The 20,427-nt window shown below is 28.7% G+C and overlaps 2 protein-coding genes across 4 annotated transcripts; both read left to right on the top strand.

Annotated features, from left to right (window-relative positions):
• Positions 1–2,698: 2,698 nt before the first annotated feature.
• On the top strand, positions 2,699–7,660 carry LOC111035476 (solute carrier family 35 member F6-like). Of its 2 annotated transcripts, none has more exons than XM_022317118.1 (9): positions 2,699–2,980; positions 3,260–3,406; positions 4,845–4,992; positions 5,056–5,206; positions 5,651–5,821; positions 5,917–6,027; positions 6,639–6,800; positions 6,874–7,028; positions 7,155–7,283. In XM_022317118.1, exons 2-9 carry the CDS (start codon positions 3,333–3,335, stop codon positions 7,281–7,283), a joined length of 1,101 nt encoding a protein of 366 aa, XP_022172810.1. In that variant the 5' UTR covers positions 2,699–2,980; positions 3,260–3,332. The 2 variants fall into 2 exon arrangements, with proteins under 2 accessions (XP_022172810.1, XP_022172809.1); XM_022317117.1 differs by having other exon boundaries at positions 2,700–3,052; positions 7,155–7,660.
• Positions 7,661–10,534: 2,874 nt separating this feature from the next.
• Positions 10,535–18,917, top strand: LOC111035478 (reticulon-4-interacting protein 1 homolog, mitochondrial-like). 2 transcript variants are annotated; one of them, XM_022317121.1, is made up of 6 exons: positions 10,535–10,620; positions 16,274–16,733; positions 16,825–17,048; positions 17,132–17,329; positions 18,008–18,120; positions 18,422–18,917. In XM_022317121.1, the coding sequence occupies exons 2-6, from the start codon at positions 16,385–16,387 to the stop codon at positions 18,849–18,851; spliced, it is 1,314 nt and encodes a 437-aa protein (XP_022172813.1). In that variant the 5' UTR covers positions 10,535–10,620; positions 16,274–16,384; the 3' UTR covers positions 18,852–18,917. The 2 variants fall into 2 exon arrangements, with proteins under 2 accessions (XP_022172813.1, XP_022172812.1); XM_022317120.1 differs by lacking the exon at positions 10,535–10,620 and adding an exon at positions 10,871–11,006.
• The last annotated feature ends 1,510 nt before the right edge of the window (positions 18,918–20,427 follow it).

Genomic DNA, 20,427 nt, shown 5'->3' with positions numbered 1-20,427 from the left:
TCCAATCAAAAGTTCTGAGAACCATTTCTAATGCTCCATGGTTTGTACGAAATGATGCACTTCACAAAGATTTTCAGCTACCCACTATAACAGAGTACATAAAAAAATTAACAATCAACTTCTTCGATCACATCAATTCTGCTCACAGTGCGAAATTTTATAAACTAAGTGACCCACCTTCTGTACGCCGACTCAAGCGTGGACGCCCACACGACCTGTTGTTATAACTATTATTTATTATTATATTATTATTTTTGTTTTTTTTTTTCCGATTTGTAAATACTTTAAAACGTTATTACGTTTAAATTATTACGTTTTCTATCTATTGATAGTTTCTATTTTTACTAATAATTTTTCTAATTATTACTAATTGTTATATTTTTTTTCCAAATGTTAAAAAAAAAATGTATCTAATCAACATTAAGTTAAGATGACATATGTCAGTAAAACTTTATTTTAATAAAAAAATTTTAAAAAAAAAACCCATTTATTATTTACGGTAACATACCGAACAATTAAGTCACAATTCACAATAATATTATATTGTGTTTCTATACCTAATATTAGTAATATTGTACATATTTTGTACCCTTTGGCCATCAATATTGAATAACATATTATACCGTTCTATATTCTTCTATTTATAGATGGGCAAAATATTATTTCTTTTCTAATTTTTGTTAATTCTCGAGAAGCGATAGCTGTTATAGGACTATCGCTGTATTAAACCTATCGTAAAGTTTATCGTAATTGAATAAATCGTATGTAATGGGTATGGACGTATGGTACATTCGTATTCGTACCGAAAAATTCGTTACCCAAGGGCGCCCATAGTAAAATTCTCAAGGGGGGGGGAGAACATTTTAATTTTTCAATCTATTTATAAAAAGTAATGACCACGAGGTAGGAAAGGGTTTACATTATATATATACATAAAACTGGAAGATTAGAAAATAATTATTATTTATATTAACCATAAAATTAATTTATTGAAATTTTTATTTAATTAATAATATAAATTGGACACTTAAAACATTAATTATATTAAACAGATTACAAATATTCATAATAAATTAAATTAAATTTTTTAATTCTATTTAAATAAATAGATTTTGATCACAGTTAACAATTTTTCAAGATTTTCGACATTTTCCAGGGGGGGACATGTCCCTCCCTTGCCCCCCATATGGGCGTCCTTGCCGTTACCGTAACCTTATTGACCATTTTATACTAAATTATACTTTACAATTTACTTATTGTTTGATGTTCTTGGGAATACGTTTCTTTTGAGATAGTGATTTAGATTTTTAATAAGTAATTTAATTCAAATATGTTTGAAATATTTATAGGCAACCACTACGATTTTGGGGGGCATACTTATGTCGTGTTTCTTATCATATACTGTCCCGTATTGTCATATTATATTATATTTGGTATATCGTACATAACATAGATAACAAATAATGATGAGTAATATGACCTATAAGCCGATGTTACTAAAATCAATAAAAAGAAGAACGAAAATAGTTGGTCCATTTGGTGTATCCATTTCCCTTGTAATACCAAGGCTTGTATTAAACTAGAGCAACGAACTAATATTATAGGTACTATATACCACCGGGTATTGACTTATTATCAGGGGCACCATTTGGGGTATCGCAGGGTATACATTGGCGGCCCTATTTTTCCCCGGACCATAATTGGCCTGCCTCAATTTCATGTTGGCGCCGATGCCGAAGTGTGTCTTTAATTCATGGTATTAATCATTTTTTTAATTAAGGTGCTATTATTAAATGTTAGAATTGGGCTTATAGATTACATAACAGCTTATTGAATATGTAGTATTTCAATTTTCATTGTTATCACTGTGGCCAGGTGGTAGAAAAATGTGGCGTGGTAAAAAATATGGCAGCCCTATTTTAAAACTGAAATAGCGCCCCTGCTTATTATATAATTATTTTTATAGTTGTGTAATTTTTGAAATAATGTAGTATAAAACCATTGTTCTGTGATAAAACTAAGGGCTGAGGCTGATGTTATTTGATTATGGATTCCATGTATTATTAACTACCTAATGACTCAATATAAAACAATTTATAATTATAAATTATAACTTAAAATACAACGTGTTATGCATACAGGAGTTCACATTTATATTTAAATTTTTTTCCATGGGTTTTTTTTTTCGCGATTCGTAATTAGGACTTGGAAGGCGGGTACAACGATGTAGCTGGGTCGCTGGGGTACGTAAGGTTTTAATCAATATTATTATTACTTGAAATATAGAGCCACCCCAAAAATTAGAAATATTAGCGCTTAATGTAGAACACGGAACTTAAAAAAATACAAATAATAGACAATACCTAGTAGGTATAAATGGTATAATATAGTAATTATGGTGTAAACTATAAACTCTAGCTTATAGGTAACAAGTAACAACGCATTGTCATTACCGGATTATCCCCGCGACCTTGAACCTAAATATTTTTACGTAATAATACCAATTATAGATCATGCGGATCGTGGATAAAATTATTATTATTTACCATTTTACCAAGGTGGAATGATAATAATATATTATATAAATCCACCTTGACAATTACAATAAAATGTTATAATATTATGATGTATATTACAAATTACAATACAACAACAGCTGATAAGTGATAACAGTCTGTCTCTGTTGACTGTTTAATGTTTTACTTTTAAGTTTTTTAATCCTCTCCCGCTTGGTTTGCGTGATCAGCGATTACTGATTTCGTTATTGGCTATTGCCCACTATCGTTGATTCGCTTACCAACGACGACAAAGACGACCGATTTATAAAACCTATTGTCTACTCTTGACAATAATAACTATTAAATAATAACAAACAAACGATAAAAAACAGTTGACCCGCACCACCGCGCGGTACTGAATGTACTGGCTACTGCTTCCTCTCTACAGTCAGCGCTCTGTAGTTGTTTTCGAGTATTGACGAGTAAGTACATTTACAGATCGTCCTGCGACGGGCGAGCTTTCCTGCGGATTTCCACACACACACACACGCACCGTACGTACACACAATTGATCGATAGAATTATTTATAGGGATTATGATATTCCATTATTTTATTCGGACGTGCTTTTTTGGTCGGTAGATAACAAAAAATATTGTGCGCAAAACGTGACATTTTTTATCTCGACGCACATAACAATGGACTGATATAGAAGTGTCTCGAATTGTGTTTCATTTATTAATTTTTCTCTTTGTGTCTTAGGTAAGCTCAAATCAATTCGTCTGTTGGACGATCACTGTTTTAACGAGTGTAATCCACATCCACTGCTACAATCATGTACTCTTCGTATCAACTGGTGTTGGCCATTGGAATGGTCATCACAGGATCCATCAATACGCTCAGCGTCAAGTGAGTTCAATATTTTTAACTAATAATTACCATTACAGTAATAGTACCATATACCTAATGTGACATTGCAAATCATTAATCTATGCCTCTTTTTTTTATTTGATTGTCATAATTGTATGTTTATATTGACCTGAGTCCAAATTAATATTACAATATTAATGTATTTATTTATTGAATAAAATACAAACTGTAATTTCTACATTCTACAATTGATTATTGGAGAATTTATTACTATCCGTATATAGCATGTATACAGAAAGCATCCATTTTTGATACTCCGTGGTAACTAAGTTTTAATTAGTCAGACTCAGGCAGTAAAAGTTTGAAGACTATTTTTTATTTTCCATAATTCTATTAAAATATAATATGAATGATATGTATACTACGGTATACTGTTTCTAACTCATCATCCTTATTTATATGTAAACTTTTACATGAACCATAGTTACATGCATGTCACTCAACTTGTTAACCTTGAGTTAATTGTACAAACATTACATATTTACATGTAACATGTTCCATTTAAACAATTGCTCAGCAAAACAACAGATCATCCATTGTGCACTTACAAATTGATAATAAACTATTTAAAGACAAAATTGAAATACTATACTAGTACAAATGTGAGTTTTTAGGTTCACTAAGAATTACTTAACTGAAATTAATTACTACGTATAAACTATAAATTGATAATGATAATACAATAAATTAGTATGATCTATACATATAAAATCCAAATACTACTTAGTCACTGATCGCTGTAACTCAAAAACTATGCAAGTACAAACTTGAAATTTGGAATAGAGGTTCTTCTCATATTTTCACCGTGCTCTAAGAAAGGATTTTCAAAAATGTTGCGTTTTAGTGGAGTAATTACCAATTATAATTATTCATCGGCAATACGTATTATGCTGCACGGAACGGGCTCATGGCGGCCTGCGGGTTTCCAGCTACCTGCAACCTATACTTTTTGTCCGTCGTGTAGATGAGACCCAAGCCGGGTAATTCAGATAGTACTTGATTTATTTTACCCACCAAATTATAAGCACTGATGACAATTAATGTGTAATATTATAATTAATCAGATAATTATTTTTATATTATTATTTAAACAAATATTTAATATTTTATTGTTCCAACATTTCATTAAAAATGTTAATAGTTGATATTATTAATTATTAAATTGAACCTATAATTTAAGAACTGTACACATGTATTAGACCATGTATGTTAATATAGTATAACTACATAGAAAATTGTTGGATTTGTAAATTTGTCCAATACATGTGCTCTTGAGATGATACTACACTAGTACATTTCTAACCTGAAATTTGCACTTCTCAAAGTCTCAAAGGTGGTAATTTCCCAAATATCCCCTTCTTGCAATAATGAATTTATTGTATTATACCATGTTATATTAATATAATTATTGGTTTAGATGGGCTGATAATCTTAAAGCTAAAGGTTCAGATGGCAAGGAGCATACTTTTGACCATCCATTTTTTCAATCATTGACCATGTTTTTTGGAGAATTTTTGTGCTTGTTGTTCTTCAAATTGGCTTATAGATACCACGTAAAAAGACAAGTAAGTTTTTTCCTAAATAAAATTACCAAATTTTAAATAAATTAAATAATATTTTTGTTACAGTATCCGATTGAGGATAGTCCAATAGTTAAAGGCAATCAACAATTCAATCCATTTTTGTTCTTTATCCCGGCAATGTTTGATTTGGTGGCCACTTCACTTATGTACATTGGTCTCACAATGACTTTTGCCTCTAGTTTTCAAATGTTAAGAGGTATTATTATAATCAGCTTATTTACACTATTAAGCTTGTTGATAATATAATAATAATGAACTCTACACCTCTATGTGTTGCCTCTACTTACATATGTGGAACATAGACAATCTTTTTACCAGATTCATACTACAGTATATTTATGGTTAATGTTACATCAAAATTAATGATAACTGAATTTTTAGAGAAGAATATAAACAAACTATGAGCAAAGAGTTTTCAAATCAATATATGCGAAAAACCTCTTTGCTCAGATATAATTTATTCTCTCCTCTACAAATTCAACAATTTGTTATATGTATGTACATTTATTCTTATATTAACTATAAATAAACTGGAATAAGAAAATGGTTATGTAGGTTGTTATGTAAAAGTTCAAGCTCAAGTGTAGCATCCTTTTAATAGATTGCTACTTATTTAATACATTGTTCATTTTTTATTAAGGTGCTGTAATAATCTTTACTGCTATATTTTCAAAAATGTTTGTCCATCGACAAGTATCTGTTCGCCATTGGTTGGGCATATTTACAATAATTATTGGATTGGCCACAGTTGGTATATCAGATTTGTTGTCAACTGATTCGAACTCAAAATCTACTAATGACATCATTCTTGGTAATAAATAATAATCAATCCATAATAATATATTGATGCTGTTAGTAAAATAGAACATGTCTATATCAAAGTACATATTTATTATTTATTTTTAGGTGACTCATTGATCTTATTTGCTCAGATTATAACAGCTGCTCAAATGGTGTATGAAGAAAAATATGTTGTTTCAAATGATATTCCACCATTACAAGCTGTTGGTTGGGAAGGTATTAATATTCTATATAATAACTTAATAGAATGCTACTTCATTTAAGTACATTAATGGTTATCCTAATCTATTTCATTCATATATTATGTGCATAACAAAACTATGCTCAAGCAGATTAATATTAAATTATTAACAGGTGCTTCCTAAACCAAGTGCTTATTAAATACATGAAAACTACATTTTTGAAAGCATCAATTTTCTTATATTTCATTGTATAGTGGTCCTGGGCTCTGTAATCACCTCAGAGATAGACTGGGACCCATATAGCCCAATATTCCGAAGAAAAAAATGTTTTTAAATATGTTGCATAAATAAAATAAATGTATATTTTGTTATTGTATGTTTCAAGTATCTAACATTTAATTGCACTGTAATTTATAATATAAACATTAACTGTTTATTTACGCATCACAAAAAAATAAAAATGTTTAATTTCTAGTAACAAATAATAATTTATTTTAAGTTACAACCTGAAATAAATCTTTGAAATTTAGTTGATTGTGGTGCACATTGTGGATTAGTCCACCCATGCTACATCTTCTGTATAGTCTTATTACAATAAATGATGATTTAAGTATGGTATATTTATATGTTAATTACTTTTTAAAGGTTTATTTGGATTCCTGATGATGAGTTTGCTCTTAGTACCATTTTATTATATCAATGTCGGTTCTCCACTTGCTGGTAATAACTCTCGTGGGGTCATTGAAGATTTTCCAGATGCTATTACTCAAATAATGAACAATAAATGGATTCTAGTTGCATTAGTCGGTAAATGTTAAAGACTTATACACTAGTATGGTGTGTTTCTTGTATTATTATTCTAATGTGTGTTTACTTCCAGGAAACATAATAAGCATTGCTTATTTCAACTTTTCTGGTATAAGTGTTGCTAAGGAAATATCTGCAACTACTAGAATGGTATTGGATTCCGTTCGAACATTCTTCATTTGGACTTTTTCATTGGCAGTTGGCTGGCAAACATTCAATCCACTTCAGGTAACATTTTAATATTTTAACCATTGCTGTACCTCATTAAACATGTCTAAATTAAAGGTTATTTTTGATAAATAATTCAAATAAAAATAGATAAATGTTAATTTACATAAAATTATATCTTTATAGCCTGTTGGATTCCTTCTGTTGCTTATTGGCATGTGCATTTACAATAACTTATTAAAAGCTGTGCCCAGAAGATTGAGAACTGTCGTACACTATCCTACAGATGAACCTATTATTGGAGGAGAACCGTAAGAAAATGTGTACATCTGTGAATGTTCAAACATGACTACTTTCAACAAGTTATATCAAAATAAGGAGCTAATAGATGAACTGAATATTAATGCACTTTTAGTTTGTTTTAATATTATAATAATATAATATAAATAATTTAATTTAATTATTCATACAATACTCGTTACTTTGAATAGATTATTACTAAACCGAAATATGATAAATATTTGTCAGTGTATTTTATATTCAATGTTTTTTTTTTTCTAATAAATATTGTTTAAACTAGAACTAAAAAATTTAGGTGAATTAGAACTGCTTTAGTTAATACCAATGTAGATTTGAACCATTATAATTTGTGATTTAGCATAACTGACATATGCTAATATATTTAATCACGGAAAACCAAGTAAAAGTGTTTTAAAAATATTATACACAAACAATATTATAGTTCCTTATTATTATTTTTATTATATATTTTTATTATTTTTTAGAATATTATTGATTTATAACTTAATTATTATTGCTCATAGATCTTTCATTTGGTGATTTTGGCGCCAACAAGTAACAATACTTATAATATATTCGATAATGTTGTTCAAGTTATTTGTTATAGTAATTTAACTGAGCTTTAAAATATATATTTTTATTATGTTTAATTTTAATGATTAATCTAAAATGGTTGTATGTTATTAATTATTAAATAAAATTCAAAAAATATAGTGCCAGATTTTAAAATAATATTAACATGTTTATTTCATTGTCTTGTGTAATTGTATAGTGCAATTTAATGACTTCCACCATATCATTACTTATTTTAATTTTTTTTTTATGAACATTATGAAAAAAAATATATGTGTTTCTGCAACAGTCTGATATATCTGACCTACTGAAATATTATATAAATTTATATGTCTGGTTTATATTATATCCATAATTTGTTGTCAAAAAAGAAACAACATTATGAGTGGAGTGGATAAGGATACGAAAATTACTTTCATAAATACTTTGGGGACGTATGATCATGGTCAGGGCAGTTAATGTGAGTTTACCAATTGCATCCGGTAATTTTCAGGGTTGAAAGACTTGTGCTAAATCACAGCCTTAAAATATTTATTTTATTCAATACAACATGACATTTAATTTATATAGTTTAATGATATACATAATATACTTCTGTTAATTTTTTGGTAATTGTGGTAAAATTTGTCTACAAGTTTAATAAATATGTATAATGCACATCGTTTAATGGCAAATCAACTGCATTGATTGCACTTTATTGTGAATTATTTTCAGTGGTCGTGTTATTACTTGATCTTTGCTTTTATTTCTAAAGAATTGGCAACAATTTGTCTCTTTATATTTGGACTTGCTTCGTGGTAATGTTTTTAGACATACACACGTTTTTACACGGGTAATGTTAAAACATAATAATCATTTGTAGTCATATTTAAATTACGTTATAAAAAAAGTCCGAGGCATAAAAATTCTGCAGTGGATAAGTCCTAAGCTTAAAAAGTCCGGGGTAAGAAGGTATACGGTATATATTATATGTAGGCCGGTCTTGTAAAAAATACATTTGAAAAAGTATTAAGATACTATTACTAGTATTTGAATAAAATAGTATTAAAAATACTTTAAAAATTTATTTTACGAATACTCACAAAGTATTTAAATACAAATACAATTTTTTTTTTTAATTTTAATAATATGCTATAAATCAGTGCAGCGCCACTGCAGCCTACCTAGGGGTATCTAGTAGATCAAGGGAGATCTAAACGCCAAATGGGTAATTTAGATCCCCAACTACGATGGTGTCAACTAGTTCCCTATGGTTATTTAGATCCCCTGTCAATTAGATCCCGTTGTGTCATTTAGATCACGGGGATCTATTTGGACGGGGATCTAGGTGTCCGTTCACCCAGCCTACGGGTACCTCGTACCTATATAATATTACTACTGACCACCATAGATTTTATTATTTTAACGATTTTAAAAATACTATAACATGTCAGGCCATTTAGAGGTAAATACAGGTTAACGTTTATATTTCTAGACACATATTAATAAAAATAAATAAAAATTAGTATTAACTATTAATATTTATCTATTTTAAAATGATTAGATCTTATTTTGTACAATAATTGTACATTTGTATAAATTATATTCTATGAAACTACACGTTTGTACGACTGTACGGCTATAGCACTATACTATATTATTATTACTTTTTTTAAATAACAATAATAGTATAATACAATAAAATATTGTTCTTAGAAGTATCAACTATAAAGATAGAGAATTATAATGATTATAATATTATTTCAACGAAAACAATATTATTTTTATTGATGTCAATTGTTTTGAAAAATAAATAATAAAACGGACTTAATGGTTTTTAAATCCAAGTATTAACATTTTATTAAAAATACTTTTTAAAAGTATCCAGAATACTTAAAGAATACTTTTAAAAATTAAATTAAAAAAATTGAATGGTATTGAAACAGTTTTATTTTGCATAATTTTCTACATTATTTCTATTATTTATTATTAAACTTATTTTACATAATTGTCTATAAATATTATTTATATTATGTATAATAATACCTTTTTTGTAAATAATAAAGATAAACGTCTAGGTTTTTTTTCCAAATTCTTCAATTTAATTTCGAATTTTCTCATAGTAGCCACTAAGCCGCGTTACATAGTAGACGTTGAAAAAAAACTGAAGTAACTTTGTATCATTAGGTATACATTTTCAAAAAATATTTTTACGTATTTAATTTTACTATTATAATTATTACTATTGTTATTGTTATTATTATTATTACATATACAAGTGTTATTTAGAAATCAGAGTATACTTGCAAGTTGCAACCCCCTGATAAAATTCCTGGGCGCGCCTATGTGTGCCCCCCCCCCCTATCAAAATATCCAAGGTCCGCCCCTGCCATCACAAGTGTATGCGAAACATGGACTTTATGGAGTTCATTTTGTACTTATTAATCATACTCATAATATACGGAGGTTCCGTCATTGGTAATACTACATAAGACGTATATTTAGCTATTACTTATTATTTAGGTTATAATAATATGATGGTCTATGATGCGGGAATGCGGGATCAGTATCGCCACAGATATACATAATGTCATTGTGATGCTTATTGCTTGTATTTTGATTATATCATGGTATATGTTATCGATTGGGCGCATTTTTCTACTGCGTAATAAAATATAAGAGTAATTTTGCTGCAGTTTACATACAGCCGCAGAGAAGCCGAATATCGGGACGCACCGTGTTTTACGCGAACTGTATATGTAAAAATAGCGAGTGCACTGAAAATGAATTTTTACGAACGGTAAGACGATCAATAACCGATACTGGGAACGGGACTACGGGAGTGTGTTTACGGACCCTAGCTATTCACACATACTCGTTTGCACGAATTTAAAATTAGTAGTCGGTAGCTCTGCGATTTTATTCCCCCCCCCCCCCCCCCCCGAGATTACGAAAGACCTCGTGACTAATGGAGTGTTAACTAGGACACTTTCAGCAAAAATATTCTTAGTGTTTGTCTATCAAGTTGAACTACCTATATGTTGATAGTTGACACCTTAAGACATGACTATCACTATGGACGGAGCCATGTCCATCACACCAAAGTAAACAATTTGTAGCACATATTGTAAGCGACGATTTTCTGACTGATGCTTCTGTTCAGATATAGTGTATTACTGTAATAATGTAAGTAGCCAAATAGGTATAATTAAACACATTTTTATATTATGTAATATACTAATATACTACCTAATATTACTTCGTTATTTCGAAGCCATGGTGTACCGGCGTAGCGGATTGTTCAACCCCCATAAACTACTAAGATAATATTAATCCAGAAAATATCGAATCATAAAATACTAAGTAATAATAAAATAAATATTTGCCGTGCATACGCAATATCATTATAGTAGATACCACCCGCACTCTACGCCACTGGTTCTTCCAATGATTGAATGTTGTTTCAAGTCGACTAACGTTTCTCATTTTCTCAACTCCTTGACCCTTGTGTCACACTCACCACAAAGTTAACCTGATCTTTGTACCACTATTGTTATTTGTTAATATTTCAAATGAAATTCTTATACGCTTGTTATTTTCTTCTAAGCTACAGAACATTGGGTCCTCACAATAAATTCGTTGTTATCATGCCCACTAAAATAATTGTTATTTATGATCATAATTCATAGATGAAAAAATATCAAACTATTTTGACTCATTTTAAACTATTTTACCTATATAGCTGTGAGAAATTTTGCAATTTATTATCGTCGATAAATAATTTGTTCTTCGATCAAAAACCTATTGAAATTGTAATAAAGGGTTCCTCATGAGTTGTCAGAATAGTATAATTAAAAAAAAAGTTGATCATAAATCCACTATACATTTTTATGATTGTCCAAAGTTTTATTTTGACGGAATTTGTCAAAGATATGAAAATTATTTTTCAGTTGAAAATTCATGAAAATGTTTCATTTTATAGTATTAGAAAATTTAATAGAAGTGTCCCCTTAATTGTTTTTACTTCAAACTAAAAAAAAGTTAACCGGAAAATAACATCCATTTTTTATAGCCAGTTGAATTTAAAATAGTTAAGATAAATATAACATTATGTAACTATAATGTTATTTTTAATAATAAATGTAGGCACAACAATTATTCCAACAATCCGTAGGTATTGTAGGTAGGTATTCCTAATCAAAAAAAAAATAAATGAATAATATTATTAAAACTACTTATTATTAATAAATTATAAAATATCCTTAGAAATAGTTTTATAATTAACAATTTGTATAGGTATTATAATTTATAAAATCTTTAACTCTCAATCTCCAACACAAGCTTAGCTTATAGGAGATAAATAATCAATAATATGTTTTGTAATTTTTAAAATTATTATGTATATATTATTTTTTGATAAAAAAAACAGGCTGATATATAGAATTGTTTTTCTTGATTTATTGAATTCAAATTTTAACACACCTATTACAGTGACCCACTCTATGACTAAGAAAAAAGAGGGTAGGTACACTCAAAAGTAAAAACTTTAAATATAGCAGACCTATAATATAGTTATAAGTACAATAACTGCTTGTTGTTAATTGAAATAATGTATGTACACACATTTAAACTACTATTACTATTTTTACTATTATAATTTTAGAAACGAACTTTAATCTTTATACTCATACAGGTATACTGTCTATTGGCTATTTGAAAATTAATGAATAAATGTACAAGGAATAACTATCCATGTGTCATATAAAATCATGCTGTCATAAATCATAATATAGATTAAATAATTAGATGATATTGTATTATGCATTTATTTTATGAGTCCAATCTATATAATTAATTATGTTCAGAAATTGGCTGAATGAAATAAGTGTATAAATAAATAAATTAAACATTGACTCATATTATTTGATTTATAGTAACCGTAGCCTATAAGATGCAAAATCGTATATAAATGGCTAGTGCTCTCTTAAATTTTACACCGATCGACACAGTACATACATCCTATGAAAAATATTTATACATACATCGAAAAGTTGTGTAAATAAAATCTAAGTAAAATATTGGCAAACAAAATGGAAATTTTAACGGTATTTTCCTAAGAACCTTCCTAAATATTATTTAATGAACCTGTTGGGAATTGAGATCTCTGCACTCGACAGAAACAATTAGTTTTTTATGTCATCTCAAAATTAATTATTGTGCATTTAAAGACATTTGATTTGACATATTTTGAGGGTTACTGGGAGAGAGGATATGAAATAGTTTTATACATTATTATTTTATTATTTCTAATAATTTACAACATAATCTTAACTAACCTAATCAACTATATAGGTATCACTCATAATATAAATGGGATCTAACTTTTAAGGCGTAAGCATATAGACGTGTGTAAATGAATACCGCCAATGAATTTGCTACATTTTAATATTTGTATAAATTATAAATAATAATATACCTAACTAGCAAATGCTCAAAATAATAATTGCTGGTTACAGTGACATTGAGATTAATGGTCGAATAAATAATAATTTAATCTTCATAAAAATTCATTTCAGTATTTTTGTATCTTACCTAGCTAAATCATCATCATACACCTTATTTATCACGATTCCGAAAAAGCAATAAATAAATACACGTAACCTTTTATGTTAACTATCAAAGAGTTTAATAGCTTATGCATAAATGAATTTTTCTTAAAGTGTTCTAACAATAACAAAATAACCTTACTTCATAATTTGCAAATATTTGTTTATAAATACAATTTTATAGTTTATTTGCATTAATTAATCGATATTGGAAATTAGGAACACGTTATACGGTACCGATTTGCGTCAAATTTAATATTATTTTAAGAATTAAAATATTAAATTTGATTTATTGGCCGGTTTAAAGGACTATTACTGCAATTACCTACACTATTACGGAGTATATTATACTCATGTCTGCTGCTCTTGTAAAAATAGATTGATATTTTATGTATATTATATGTAAACGAAAATAAAAGTGATCGGTCATCCACTTAAATTTGAACATAATTATGTTTTAATCAACCTAAATAGTAAATAGTCGTTCCCCACATTTCCGACTTGTGAAAAATAATCAATTATTACTATTTTAGATAATTTTCAATTTTTATAGCTAAGGATTAAACATTTTAAACAATATTAAACTTAGCAGTTTTTACCGTAACTAAAAAATCTGGAAAATATATAAATACAATTATTTCGTACAGACATTTTAAGTTCAAATTTGGACAAAATTACATATTAACACAAAGAATAATTAGGTTCCAAAACAGCCCAATTTTACATAATTTTTTTAAATATTTTTCCAGCATCACTGATAACTTAAGGATAATATTAATTCTACTTACCGGCTACCACATTAATAATAAGTAATAACAATATAAAATATTCTAGACTGACCTACCGTCCCCGCTCAGAATCGTTTTTCGTATACAATGATATGATATCATTGAATTCAAATTTAATACCATCCATTACAGCTACCTCCTATTGGCACCTAATGTACAGCAGAGCGACATCCACATACCAGCTTTTTATGAAATCGTCTTATAATCATTGTGAAGGTGTTAGCATATTGCATATATATGTATGATTTATCAAAAATAATTGTAGGTACCTACTTATTGTCCGGAGGCAACGGCTTCTATAAGTCATCATTTTTAAGTGAAGCAAGTCATTATTTGAATCCCTTTAAAAAGAAAAGTTTCATTTTATATTTACCACATTATTATTAAATAAGTATTATTCGAATAGTTTTTTAATTTTATCCTATACTTCACTTGTACGACCAATACATTATTTTTTTTAAGAATCATAAGAGGTGGAAGAAACTAAGCAAGAGACTAATTGATTATCGTCCTCTCCACCCGACGAATATTTAATCTCATAAATTATAATAGATATTATGATATTATAATGATTAATGAACAAATAAATGTACCATGTACTAGATGCACATGCCAGATATAGGTAAAAATAAAACGTAAATTCAACTTTAAATTACATTACCTACGGAGAATAAAAATAGAGGAATGTATGGCCAGAACTTTCGGGAGGAGGAGGCTAAGAATCACTGTTCATCCTCTTCAGTCTTCACAAAATTATAACATAATATTTATTTTCAAAAGTATAACTAATGTATATGTTGGTACCTTACCTGATATGAATTTTATGTGTTATAGCTATTGTATCCAATAGGTACTTCGTCTGTAGAAATATAATAAGCTTCCCAATGAACCGACAAAAAATAGAATAGAGAAGTCCCGTTAAACAATCATATCCAGGTTCATTACGAAGCACTGTTTTATATGAGATTAAATGTTGAAAATTAAAGATCAACTACTATCGTAGATACCGGGGTCATGTAGAGTTGCTTAAATTTTCAATAGAAAATTTACGTTTGGGTAAAAAATCACAAAATATACATTATTTCAGTGGTTTTATTTCTAAATTTACATATTTTTCACAGCACAACAAAAGTTTACACATGACCACTTTATCAGATCTTTACAAGATCTTCTAAAAATATGTTAAGGTTCTAAGGTTTTGAAACATTTTTGTTGAAAGCAAATTTTGCAATAGGATTTAAATAAACTACAAAACAACAGTGTTTTGCTTAAAACGGGTTTCCAGGTATCAAATATGAAACTATTTGGTGGGAATGTCTGTCAATACTCGATCAGTCATAAACGCTTTATGTATAGTTTTTAGTATTTTTCCGGTGAGTTATAATCATAATTTTCCTTATGTTTTAGGTTTTTAATAATGTTGGAAAGTAATAACTTTGGGTCTTTGCGTGTACAAATCCATCAGTACGCTGGGCTTAGAAATTTGGTGGTTCTGACGTTCTTCCGTGGATCATATAGCGTTCCATGATTCTACAGTGGTTTATTTTTGTACCACAATACAAAATTATGATAGGTATTATGTATCCCATATCCACGAATAAAATATATTAAGACATTATTATTAAATAATTCGTGCCCATCTCATGCCTCATATTCATGAATAAGCCTATGCACCCATTTTGGACTTTCGATTTACTTTTTAAAGCTATAGAGTAAGGCGCCACTGCGTCCGTAGATATGGTAGGTACATAATAAATAATAATATTATAATATTTATCAAGGAAGTAGGTGTAGAATAAGTAATAGGTAACTATAAAAAAAAATGTACAGGCATCGAGTAATACTGTAATAATATTAATAATAATAATATTAATTGCTTCGATAACGATTAATGATTACGCAATGGACAAAAATGTAATAAATTATAAAACGAATAGTTAATTATTATTAGGTAGTGACTTTAATTGCTGAAATTAAAGAAAGAGAGAGTACCTAGTGACTAGACAGTGAGAAATAACGACAATAATCGTATTATTATTAATTATTATTATCATTATAGGGATAATATTAGCAACCGGTGTGATAACCGACTGATAGTGGTCAGAGGGGGCATCATCAGCACGAATCCGGTGGAGATCGAACAACAATAATAATTTAATATATTACTAATATGTCTCAATCAAATACAATATTCAGATTAGTCTTTCGTTCATTTCCGATCTCGCCTTCGAAGAACACGTTCGTGGTTCGGACGATTCGACGACGCACGTTAACTACCAGCTGCATCACCACCGCCGACAACATGACCGTCGACATCACCGAGACCGATCACAACACTGAAACGACACAGACCCAGACTTGGTCGTCGAAAATGATCGCTTGGCAAGCTCATTCGTACAGCACCATCGATGATCTGGTGCTGACCAGTAATGCCAGGTCACCGACCATGGTGGCGGCCCATGAAGTGTTGGTTCGCGTCAAAGCTTCATCTGTCAACCCGCTCGACGTTCTCATGGCTGGTGAGTGGTGACTGACGGAAAAGAGAAGTCGAGAAGTGTGTGTACTCATTGGACAATACTATAATAATTTCCGTCCTTTCACGGTTTTCAGAGGGCTTTGGTCAGGTACTATTGGGCACCATCCGGCAAGCAGAGCAATTGTCCCTGCACAAACCTGTTGAGTTCCCACTGACTTTGGGACGTGACTTTTGTGGAGAAATCATAGCCAAAGGAGTAAAAGTCAAGAGCTTTAATGTCGGTGATGTGGTCATGGGTGTAGTGCCTCCTTTCCATCAAGGTTGCCATTCAGAATTTGTTGCCGTTCCTGAAGGTCTGGTACGGTACAAAACTATATTGATCTTAGATTTTCATCAACATAATATGTCCAGGGTAGTAAGATTGACAATATGTTCTTTTAGATAGCTAAGAAACCAGATCATTTGACAAATGAAGAGGCGGCAGGATTATTATACACTGGCATGACTGCATGGTCTGCTTTGAAATTGGTTGGAGGCTTATATGTTATGAAAGCTACTAATAAAAACATACTAGTCATTGGTGGATCCGGAGGTGTTGGTAATTGTGCCATACAATTATTAAAGCATTGGGGTGCTAAGGTATTTAGAAATTAGTCTCAATTTTGATTTAAACCAATAAGTGTTGATCACAATTAACAATAATTAAACATACAAATGATCTTTCGTTTTTATCTTCAACATAAGAATTTTAGTAGTAATAATATAATATGTTAGTATTAATACATATATTGTGGGATGGCATATAGTCTTGATTTCTGATTATACATTTTTTTGTTAAGGGCTAAGTGAAACATTTTAATTGAAAATGATATATTACTCTTTTTTAAAGAATCCGTTTAAACTAAAAAGAAAAGAAAACATTAGATGTCTGTTATTGAAAGATTAAATTAATTTCTTTTAAATATACTTTGATGAAATAAAATTGTATAGGCATATGATTTTGTATGGCATCAAGTTAAAATCAATTGCATTTCAGTATATTTTCATTTATTTATAAAAAATAATTAATAATATTAAATAACAGTAACAATTATGTATTTAAATAACTAAAAATTATTTCATATATAATTAGTATTATATCAATTGTGTTATTCAATTTAAAAACTAGTACTTATTCCTTAAAAATGTTAAGCTCATATTTAATTTTCAAAATCATTTAATATATTATATGCGATTCTCTTCCTCATTTCAAAATATATTATGTACATTTTTTTAATCAGAAAAGTTTTTTTATTTCACTGATTAATTTTTATTTAGGTTACTACTACTTGTGATTCAACAGCCATAAACTTAGTGAAAAGTTTTGGGCCTGACAATATTATAGATTACACAGCTAAAGATGCACGACAACAGTTGGAAGAACATGGAAAGTATGCAAACATTATATTTATAAATATTAGTTACAATCAAGGCCGTACCTGGGGGGGGGGAGTTTGGGGTTCAATCAATCCCCCCCCCCCCCCGAAATTAATTTCCAGTTACGGCCTTGGTTACAATTATATTGAATTTTAATCATATTAAAAAATATACTAAAAACATTTATTAATGCTATTCAAAATATAATGTTTGGTTTTGGTACATTATTTCATATTTGTTCATTCTTGAATTGGATATCAATTTGACACTACTAAAAGCCTCAAGAATAATCTTAACTACAATTTTTTTTTTCAGGTATGATATAATTTTAGATGCAGCAGGAATATCATATAATAAAATTGGTGCTTACATGCCTTTGTTAAAAGGTTGGTCTTGTTCCACTTTTATTACACTTAGGAGTCCCCTTTTACACAATACGGATTCATATGGCTTGGTAGGGGGCATGGTTAAAAATGCTATTGACCTTCTAGTTCCAAACATTTTATCTGGAGCAGTATTTAAAGGATCTTCAATACGATGGGGTACGTTCCTTCCAATAGAGTGTGGTGTAAAAGAACTGGCTAAGTTAGCCGAAGAAAAGAAAATTTTAATTCCTCTGGAAAAAACTTTTAAATTTATGGACCTTAAAGATGCATATAAACGAGTACAAGATGGACATCTGAGAGGAAAAGTTATTATAACTTTTGATAAACCTAGTATGGATAAAGCTAGATTAACTAATTGAATGCTATTTATTGTAATGATAGATTTTATTTTGATGTTTACCATAATGAATAATGATGAATCATTATATACAATTTTGTTATCTGTTAATAGTTTTAAAATTGATTTGTTTTCATAAATATTATTTTTTTAAGAAAAATTCCTAGTAATAATAAATTATTATTAATACTGTTATATTAAATTGTTTGTTAAAAATTGATATTATTACCAAATGGTATTAAGTTCTGATTTAGTCCTTTAAAAAAATAAATTATGCTTCTATGATACGTTTTTAAATAACTTATTTTAGGTTGAATTATCTAGCTAAATTTCAAAACTGATACTTGAAACTACTCAAATAATAATTTTAAAAAACTTGCAGATTGCACAAAATAAATAAATTTTACAATTATAAATACTTAAAACTAGTTATCAGTATGAATGAGTCATTATTAAATTTTGGCAAATGTTTAAGTTTGCTAATGTAATAATGGGCATTAATGCATAATGATATATTATTACATGTATTATTTTATGTATTATAAATATTATGTTACATTATAATAATATGTTATGTTTAGTATACTGTAGTAGGTACTATAATTTGTTAACAATTTGGTAAGCCCTGATAAACTTAAGGTAAAAATAAATTATTTATTATGTCTTTCACGCTTAGCCATGAATGTAGATATGTAGTATTAACACGGCCAGAGAAGTATTTTCTTAGATTTGTTCCTTTGAAAAAATTACCATTTAATGTACGTTTCATCCCTCTCAATTATTGAGATGGGATATCTGTCTCCTGATATTTTCTACTTTTTTTGTAGTTTAAAACTGAAATCATTTTTATAAAACGTCAATACAATTTATATTAATGAAATATAAAAAATTTAATTAGGATTATGGCTGACCCTAATTTAGGCCCAAACTTAACATATATTCAGTCCAACTTTAGATGTTTACCAGTCAGCATAACTAAATTAGAATCACTTGACTGACTTTGCTTGAGTCAATTGAAATTTTCAATAATACTAGAGAAACCCTCAAGGAAAAACAGGAAAAAAAATTTACAACAAATTTCAGAAAGTAATTGAAAAGAATTTTGGATTTAAGACTGGTACATATTTCTAAAATAAATTCCGGGGGAAGGAATGGAAGAAGATTTGAAGGTTTGAGGATCTTGCATTCTTCAAATATGCTTCCATAGCATCAGTATATGTAGAATGATCATGTTAGTTTAGAAATGTATTTGAAATTGTATAAAAAAAATAAACAAATTACTATTAAAAATTAAATACTTATAATTTATGAATTATAATTCATTTTCTACATATTTTAGTGTTATTGGCTAAAAATACATATTCTATGATTTTTAGAGCATAATTTTATTGAAAAATGTCGCTGCCATATTACAATTGTTCACATTAAAATTACTTATTCTCTTTACAAAATATAAAATGTCAGTATAATTGTTAAATTTCAATTTATTGCCTACGTCTAACCCATAAATTAAGTTATTTAATAATAATAAGTAGGGCTGAGAAGCTGATGCATTTTGAATTTTTTTTTTTGAAACTTTTAGACAATGCTCTCCTGAC

The sequence above is a fragment of the Myzus persicae genome, unplaced genomic scaffold (assembly GCF_001856785.1).
Source record: "Myzus persicae strain clone G006 unplaced genomic scaffold, MPER_G0061.0, whole genome shotgun sequence".
Classification (NCBI taxonomy): domain Eukaryota; kingdom Metazoa; phylum Arthropoda; class Insecta; order Hemiptera; family Aphididae; genus Myzus; species Myzus persicae.
The sequence above is the reverse complement of the archived record's forward strand: the minus strand, read 5'-3'. Positions and strand labels throughout refer to the sequence as shown.